At 50.5% G+C, this 9,245-nt stretch overlaps 1 protein-coding gene across 1 annotated transcript; it reads left to right on the top strand.

The window, feature by feature from the left end:
* Positions 1-5,670: 5,670 nt before the first annotated feature.
* Positions 5,671-7,535, top strand: sreA (siderophore transcription factor SreA; the record flags this gene model as incomplete). The annotated part of the gene is made up of 3 exons (XM_025631230.1): positions 5,671-5,999; positions 6,071-6,615; positions 6,679-7,535. 3 exons carry the CDS (start codon positions 5,671-5,673, stop codon positions 7,533-7,535), a joined length of 1,731 nt encoding a protein of 576 aa, XP_025494014.1.
* Positions 7,536-9,245: the final 1,710 nt, after the last annotated feature.

Raw genomic sequence — 9,245 nt, 5'->3', positions numbered from 1 at the left:
GCATGGTGCGCGTGTTGCGGGAACAGCTGGGTGATGTGGCCTCGCGTGATGTCTGCACACGTGCTCGGATAAAGGTTGTTGCTACTCAAGTCTGCAGCCGCAGCCCTTGTCACCATGAACGCGCAAGCGTCGGGTCATGTCAGTTCAGCCTGTTCGGAGTATGACCGTGAACGGCCGGCGGTAAAGTGATAAACTCTTCTCTTTATCCCTCTTATTTGAATGCTTGATGATCGAATGAGTTGCGACGAATTGAATATGGGTATGCGAGCGATTGCGGAAGGTTGGGATGTGAGTGGAATGGGCTCCGTGAGTGAAGCGGTCCTATGGACCAAATCCACACTGTGCCCATAACTCTAGATATATGGTATTTTCTTCCCAGCCCTCAGTGGGTGTCGGATATGTGTGTACTGTACTGTACCTGGGTATCTTTTTTAGGTTTGGGGTTCGGTGATTTATACCAGCATGGAAAGGATTTTTTTTCTTTCTTTCTCTTTTTCATTCGGATTCTTGTCATGACTGTCAATACCATTAGCCTTGCAACAACTGTAAATGAACCGTCAGCTCTTGAGAAGGCTCTTGGTCGAGGTCTGAGCGCTGGCACCATAACCAACTATAACTATCACAGAATCTTTGCGTTCTTGATTCCAGATCCTCTCATGTGACGATGGCATCTCTACCTAGAAAGACTCACGAGTCCTTTCGGACAAGGACCCCGGCATATCCGAGACACCATGTGAGCTGATTTTCCGCCTCTCCGGTTGACTTGAGGGGTTATTGCGCCTAACCCGGAGATTCGCTGTAGCCATCCATGGGTAGGTCGGACCGTCTGATGCGGGTGAAATCAGTCATTGGGCATATTCGTCGAATATGGTCTCCGGATATTCGAACTCTGCTGAACCGGGTTGCTCATACTCCGGACCTCGTCGCGGGGACGATAAAGCTAAGATCCTATAGTCCGTAGCGTCCGCAGTAAACCAGTTTCGCTGCACCGAGGCCAGGTGCATCTTGAGTAAGTTGTACATGCCCCGGAAGTGGTGGATATCACAAAGGTCACCACGAGTGCATAAAAGGTATATTCATAGGCATGCATTACTGGCGTATATCGAATCTCTTTCTTTGGTCAAGCAGCCTCGCACTCAGTGTTCTAGAATACCATGCCGATCACAATGAGTTACTCATTGGCAAGGGTACTTTTGTCCGGAGATAAGCTGAGCTGATCATCTTACATATGGAGGCAGAAAGTCGGTCTGGCAGATCGATAAGTCATGATAATCAGTCTCCCGGGCCCTCCTTTCACAGACCACGTATCCAATCATTGTTACACTTACACATCCTTTTTCCAGCCTCGAAACTGTAACAGGTCCTGTGTTTGCAAGATACCACGGAGAGACGAGCCCGTGATTTTACCCCTGTTGCTACCCTGCTGCCTTGGGGAGGCTCGACCTATCTTCTTTTGCCTCGAACCGGGAATGATCGGGCGCTGGCTGCATGATGATGGCTCAATTTCCACCGATCACTCCGCCGTATACCCTGACTAGTAGAAAGCATCTAACGCCCATCAAAACTCTCAACAAGCTCCTCCGTATTAGACACACAAATACAGTACCTTCCAGACCACCCAAGTACTGTCTGTATTTGCAGGGACATGTATCATTCGCGTGGAGCTGAAAGTGTTGGATCGGATGTCGTTTACGGAGAAACCTTAATTGATTGCTGCTGCCTTCGTCCCAGATCCAGATTCGCCTTGCGTGCGTTGTTGGTGACCGTGTAAACAGCCTTACAGACACCCCAGCTGAAAAGTAGCATGCACCCCATGGCTGGCGCCTACGTAATTTATTCTGTTGCTCTCTCTCTCTAAACCTGCGATTTGGATTGAGATTTGGGGTACAGGCAGACAGCAAATTAACCAGTTCCAGCTATCCTTCCCAGCCTATCGCTTTCGAACAGGCTGTGATCGTTACGCCTCCCCCGCATAGCCAAGGAAGATGTTGGGCGATGGCTGACAGCCAATGTGAAATAGTCTAAGCGGACAGCGATCGATCCATTGTAGCTGTATGAGTAGAGAGATGGTTAGTGAATGGCCCCAACCTTGGCCGAATCCCCGTACTGTCTGGTTCATCACTCCGTAGTTTTTACCTCCTTGTCCGAACCCTATGAAACTCGGGATATTATTTTAAAGGGGGGCTGGTGGAAAGTCCGTTCTTATCCCCGGGAACCGAGGCAAGGCAAAAGGGAGAGAGGGGCGATGGGGGAAGAAGGTGGAAGGCTGAGTGAGCATTGTACAGTCCGTGGTATTTTTGGCACGCACGCTGCTGCTGCTGGGTGGCAACTTCTATCCTACTGCCACGCTCTCTCAGCTGTCTCTCTTTGCCCCCCCCCCCCATCTACAGTCGTTACAGTACTCTCCCTACATAACTTACTACGGAGTACATTAGCTAAACCACCTGCTCGAACTGTGTAAGGACGGTAATTATGATCCGAAAGGGAGCAACTAAAATCCGAGAATCTAGATTAATAATGTACAAGCTGATGGGTTGGGAACCACTAGTAACCTACGTACACCGTAACCTAATTTTAGGTAGCGTCAGCCTGCCTGGCAGGTGATGTTTCGCGAGGGAGAGTTCCGTAAAGGAAGAAAAAGGGACCGACTCGGGAACCAGGGTTATCGGTCTGTTTGGTAATGTGACCGTATCAGATCATCAGAGATCAGATCATATCATATCATATCGCATCATGATATCAATCACGCCAGGTCATACAGAATGTGCGGATTTGCTTTTTTTCCCCCCCAACCTTCCCTTCGGTTCTGTTTCATTTTCTGACAAAAAGGAAAAAAAAAGTTCTCCAATCACACCATGGACGGCGAATCGACTAACAAGCAATAGAAACGTCAATCCGGTCTGGATTGGAACAGATCCATGTCTTTTTTTTGTTAGTGTCTGATCTTGGACGAGTCCATCCAGAATCTAGCTATCTGACAAGATAATCAATTGCCTAGATCAGCAGGAGCAAAGGTACCTAAATCGGAAGATAGTACGGGATCCGGAGTAGGTTGAAGAGGCGGGAAGCTGGACTACTCGCGCCTGATAGACTATGGACGCTTGAAGCATCTAAGTATACTAGGCTTGATGATCAAATGTTGATTTCATTACAGGCACCTATCACAATATCGATCAACTGGAAAAGGAACCAAGAAGACAGTGAAAGGCATGGCGTTTCTTTGGACCCATTGATTTGGACAATGATATCACCAAGCATCAATGATCGCAACACGCCTGGGCTGGAACGGGGTTGATTGTCTCTCCGTCCGTGCAAATCGGAATATGTCAGAGCCAGGAGGACATCCAAAAGGTGCTTAGTAGTTAGCACCTGTAAACCGAAGACTAAAGGATAGATCCAACCATTCGTCAGTTCAGCCCCGTCGCTCGGGTGACAACACGCCAATTCCGGTGGGTTTTATGAGAAACGTCGGGAGTTGTTTGCTAGTACGGACGGACTCTTATGCAGCCAACCTAGTTCTCAACTAGTCCGATGCCTAAGCGGCAGACGAGTGAACTACGTATCTGTCTGCTTTTTCTTTCTTTTATTTCTCATTTCCCCGTTTTCCCCTCCAGTTTGATACATAAATTTCGTTTTCGGCCTAGACTCAAAATGAGAAAGGTTCACCCACTGCCGAGTGAGTGAAATAGCGCGACGACCAGCATGATACTAGAAGCTCGGAAGACCGAGATGGAATCTCCGGCAGAGCCAATGAGGGCGCGAAGAATCTGGCTGACTTGAGAAGGAAATGCGGCGAAGGCCAATCGCCACTCGTGGAATAAGGCTTATTCCACAGTCTCGGCGCTAGCGACCGAAGAGGAAGGCAGCAGCCCCGCTGGCCCAGCGTACTAAATCGTATTGGGTCGTGGTGGAGCCGAATGATTCGATCTGGGGACAAGCTTGCGAGATGAATTGGCTGGAATGGAAAACAAAACGGCCATCAGGGTAAAAAAAATGGGAAAGGGAGCAAACTTCCCTATTGCCAATCCATGCACAACCAGAAAAGTCACCCCCATTTTTCTGATCAGTCCAAATGCCACGGTGGTGCTGACAATCTGATTTCTTTTTCCACCCTGTCGGATTTACCCACTGTTCTTTCGCCTCTGCAGGGCTGTTCTCCTCTCCAAAAGCCAAAAAAGCAAAAACTACTTCCAAGGAAGAACAAGACTGGACTTTTATCGTTCGACACTCTAGTACAGAAAGGGAACTCCCACCCCCCGGTCGTAGATCCCCCTGGGAGATCGATAACGAAAGGGCGGCGATTAGTTGTGATAAGACCACTCTACTGGGTGTGAGTGAGTGACAGCCAGCCAGCACTTTGACACCGCGTTCCGATATCCCCAAACAAGCACATTACACAGCATTTCGGAACAAAATACCTTACTTCCCAAAACAAAGAAATAAGAAGAAGAAGGCAAAGAAAAAAAAAGAACCCAAAAAAAAACAGTCAGAAGCAGAACGAACAGGAAAATTTCCATCCTGGTAAGTAACATGGAATCGTTCCCCGAGCAGTCTGGCCCCTCTCTCCCTCGCCCGCTCTCTCGCTCTGCCGGGGGGTTATCAGTTTCCGGTCATCATCATTAGCATCAGCATCATCATCATCATCATCATCATCATCAGCCATCAGCCATCAGCCATCAAGCCATCAGCCCCAAACAACTTCAACCTTTTTCCACCCTATACCCACTTTTTCTTTTCCCCTTCTCTTTCACTTCCTCTTTTTATCAATCTGTCCGCTCGGATCAAATCATATCTCCCCTGATTCTTCTTCCCCTTCCCCTTGGAACTCTTTCCTACCCTCACTCTTTCCCCTTCCTTTGACTTGACTCTTCCCTGCCTCTCTTGTCCCCCTCCCCTCCCTCCATCATATCTGATCCGACAATCCATCGCCTTGTACTGATCGCCCTTCACCTGCCGATCTTTACCTCTACCTCCGCGTTATCCCCTAAACGATCGATCTATCCCTCCCATCTTCTCGGACCCTTTCCTTCAGCCTTCTCCATTCCCACCTGCCTAATCGTCCCTTTCATCCCCCCCTCTACACCTGGGTTCCAATCTTCACTCTTTCAACCTCAAACCTCGTGACTCCTTCTTACCCATTGTTCCTTTCCAGAGCATACGCCTCGAGCCACACATCATTCGACGCCACGCCTACATCGCCACTCTGACTACTTCCGTCGTTCTCGGATAAGACCAACCGCAGGACTTTTCGTGGCTCACCCGTTGCGCTCAGAATTCCCATCTGTTCACTGCTTGCTGCTCCTGTCGTGTTTTGACATCTGATCATTCGCCCTTTCTTCTCTTGCAGCATTCTTGCTCCAGTTATCAAGGGTCTTCGTCTCCTTCGACTCTCCCGGCTCCAGGTTCCAACTGGTTGACATCTCCAGCCGGCCGGCCTTTTCTGACCTTTCTTTTCTTTTTCTTCTGCACTGTCATCTTGACCGACTTTTGGCCTGGTGGTACAATACTTTTTTTTCCCCGACTGTGGTGCGACATACATTACGACAAGCCCTTGCTCTATATCTCGGATACCGATCCTCAAGTGACTGACCGCGGCCTCTTGATACGATCTCAGGTGCTCATTGTTGGGAGACCGGAGGTGCGAGGGAATAGCTTCACCACATACCGATTATGTTAGCGTCAATCTCGCAAATGGAGTCGGTGCGTTCGCTTCCTCGAACTCCCGACATGGTTACGCGGCATCCGTCAGCCGAGGACCTGGACGCAGCGCAACAGTTGGTTTCATCTGCCCAGGCTGGTCGTGAACATCTTGCCGATCGTACTCGTGACGACGACACATCGAGGAGGCCGGAAGGAACCGTTCCTCAGCCCTCCTATGACCCCGAACGCTCCCTCCCTTCCGTCAAGTCCCTCTCAGAGGTGCCTCCCAGTCATATGCCGTTGGAGAAACAGTCGCCGAAGTCACAGAAGGACGCAGCTGTATTTGGTCATTCCTGCAGGTAGGTGCAGCTTAAAATCTTTGTTGCGCGATTATTGATGTGTTTTACTGACGCTGGTGGCTTTTCCCCAGTAATTGCGGAACCAAGAGTACCCCATTATGGCGACGATCACCGACTGGGGCGATGATTTGCAATGCGTGTGGGCTCTACCTGAAGGCTCGGAATGTTGCTCGACCAACCAAGCGGAACCGCGTACAAACGAGCGCTGAGCCTGGTCAACCTCCTCAGCCGCAACAACAGCAAATGCCAATCCCTCCCCAGCATGAGACGCAGGCACCACATAGCGAGGGTGGCTGTCACGGGTCCAAAGGGTCATGCCCTGGTGGGGGTAGCTGTAATGGCACAGGCGGTGCGGAGGGGTGTGATGGGTGCCCAGCCTATAATAATCGGGTTTACAAATCAACGGCGAGAGGCACAGTTCCAGTACATGCGTGGAATCGGGCGCCAACTGTCGAGAACGAGAAGCCTCCCCCGCTACAGGAGCCTTTGGACACCCCCGGAAAGACCACGACGACGGGCGAGGGAAACATGCTGGTGTCGTGTCAGAACTGTGGAACCACGGTAACCCCGCTCTGGCGACGCGATGAGAATGGCCATCCAATCTGTAACGCATGTGGTATGATACTTCCCTTATCTCGAAAGATGGTGTAATTCAGGTGTTAACCGGGTTTGTTCGCAGGGTTGTATTTCAAGTTGCACGGTTGTTATCGCCCCACCACAATGAAGAAGACGATCATCAAACGACGAAAACGCGTCGTGCCCGCCTTGCGGGAACACTCGCCGACCGCCGCAACACATTCATCGAACGGCTCTTCCGCATCGCCTGAGGCCTCCCCTGCCGCTTTGGCTTACGCTCACGACGATCATCACCGATATTACAGTTCTGAGCCCATGGAGCACTTTGCCAGCATGCCTGCGGAGAGAATCTCACCGGTCGCCCCAAGGCAGTATGGCTTTGCGCCGCCGCCAGTCGATTTTACGGGCTTCGGCTCCGGCGCGGTCTCCTTGCCGCATCATCCCCCACCCCCTAGATTGCTGGAGCCAGAACGCATCAGCGCCCCCAGCCACTCTCCGGTGTCGCAATTCGGCCGACGATCCCTGTCGCCTAATCCCAGCAATCCTAAGAAACGCACGCTCGCCGAGACCGCCTCATCTGCAGAAGCGATCTCCATTCCGACCACTTTGGAAAATGGATCTAATCAGCTGCCTCCGATCATGTCCTCGATGAACCACCCCCCTCCCGCACGCCTAAGCTCTATCTCCTCTCTTCTCAACCCCAACAACCACCATCACGATGAAACACGGTTGGATCCATCCCTTGCTGCGATGGGCCGCCAGCAGCATCTCCATCACCACCAACCTCCTCCTCCTCCCCCTCCTACTTTGGCGCCTCCTCCCCCTTCGCAACCCCTGCCTAGCGTCTCCGAGCTGGACGGCCTCCGTGAGGAGAGGCGGCTGAAACTGCAGCGCGAAGCGGAAGAAATGCGGGAGATGTTACGCGCCAAGGAGCGAGAACTAGCGGAACTGGGGCAATGAGATGATAATCTTATCAATCATTTAGTCTTGCCTTGGTTTCGGGGTTTGTCCTCCTATCAATCCATCTTATCTTTTGTTTCGCCCTGTCCTTTTCTTTTATTACCAATCATACAACTCAACTTGGCGCCGGGCTTTTCTGACGAAGATACCACAAGTTTGTTCGTTACGGTTCCGTACTGGACTGTTTTTGTTTTTGTTTTACCCTCTTGTGTCTGGAGCTGGAAAAAAAAAGGGGTGTTTTTTTTTTCTTCCGTCGGGTTTAGTGAGGGAAAGATTTAATTTGTTTGAAGCGTCGGCGGGAAATAGCGATATTTTGCTTGAACCAATGTAGTTGTTAGGATTGCAATAACTCAACTCGAGTCATTGGAAGAGAGGTCTTCCTACTCTTCTGATCGTTTCTTTTCGATTCTATCGATGGCCTGCTCTCGTGGGTTTTCCTTTTCATTCGTTCAGGCTAGGCCGTAGAATGGAGTAGTGTCTTGGTTTAGGGCTGGTAATGTAGCTTCGCTCTTTTTCAGTACCCATGGCCCGTGGCTTCCTGACTTCAAGATTATTTGGTGTCTGAGCGGGGGCGGTCCTATTCTACAAAGTACTGTACCACACAGGACGGACCCATGCGTAGGCTGTGTGTCAGCATGGGGTGATGTACAGTAGTGTGTCTTGAGCCGGCTCCCAGCATTTGCGCCGACATCGTCTATTCTTGCTCCTTACGGGCTGGACCTGCCAGGTTACCAGGTGGTGGTGACGGTCTCCGTGTTTGCTCATCTTCCCACACCAACTCATCTGAGCTATGCTAGCTCCTGCTGCTAGGTTGGTGGCTCTGTTCTGTTCTGTTCTGTTTTTCTTGCCTTTCCTCAATTCGAGCAGTAGGATGGTTACCGAGTACTGTTCTGTACTTCTTTCTGCCCTTGATCGGATCGCAGGATCTCTTTCCCCACCCCGGAGCAATGATACGGGCAGTAAAGCAAAGCTAGCCTGGACACCTATGTCCAACCCGGCGCATGATCGTTACGTAGAGATCACAGCAGCCACTGCTCCCTATTGCTGCCACAAACGGGTATGTTATTCCGTGTGACTGGTGGAGTACCCTACCTTCGCTGTATCTGGACAGCAGACCAGTGAACGGTGGACGGTGCAAACAACGAATAGGGACTAACAAACAGCCAATGGAGAGTTCTGAAGCGGGGGAAGGGTTGGTCTTGGACTTCTGTTCTGGGATGATGATTCTGTATTTACTGTGCTGTACTCTGATTAAGTTCCCTGAAGATGTACAGTACATACAGGATAGCCGACTCCTCCGCTGGAGGATCTCACATGGCACGGTAAAGTGTGCCTTGCTGGATCAAGTAAGGTAGTGGTGTTGATGAGGGTGTCTACTTCTGGTAAAGAAGACTATCTGCGCTGGTCCGAGGTAGACTTCGCTTTCCTCCCTCCCCCGCTCATTATTGCGGGGTTTGAGGATGAGAAATATAATCGGGTCGTTGGGCTATCTGTTTTGGGACTCAGTCATCTTAGGTTCAATTTCAATACATACCTCTTGAAAACAGACTTATCCTACTGATAGACGGTATAAGGGTGATAGGTGATAGAGGCGGGCTACGATGGTGGAGTCTTGTCCAGTAGCCTTGGGTCCTAACAGGAAGAAGAGAAGAAGACGAAGACGAAGAAGAAGAAGAAGAAGAAGAAGAAGAGGAAGAAGAAGAAGAAGAA

The sequence above is a fragment of the Aspergillus uvarum genome (assembly GCF_003184745.1).
Source record: "Aspergillus uvarum CBS 121591 unplaced genomic scaffold BO82scaffold_14, whole genome shotgun sequence".
NCBI lineage: Eukaryota > Fungi > Ascomycota > Eurotiomycetes > Eurotiales > Aspergillaceae > Aspergillus > Aspergillus uvarum.
The sequence above is the reverse complement of the archived record's forward strand: the minus strand, read 5'-3'. Positions and strand labels throughout refer to the sequence as shown.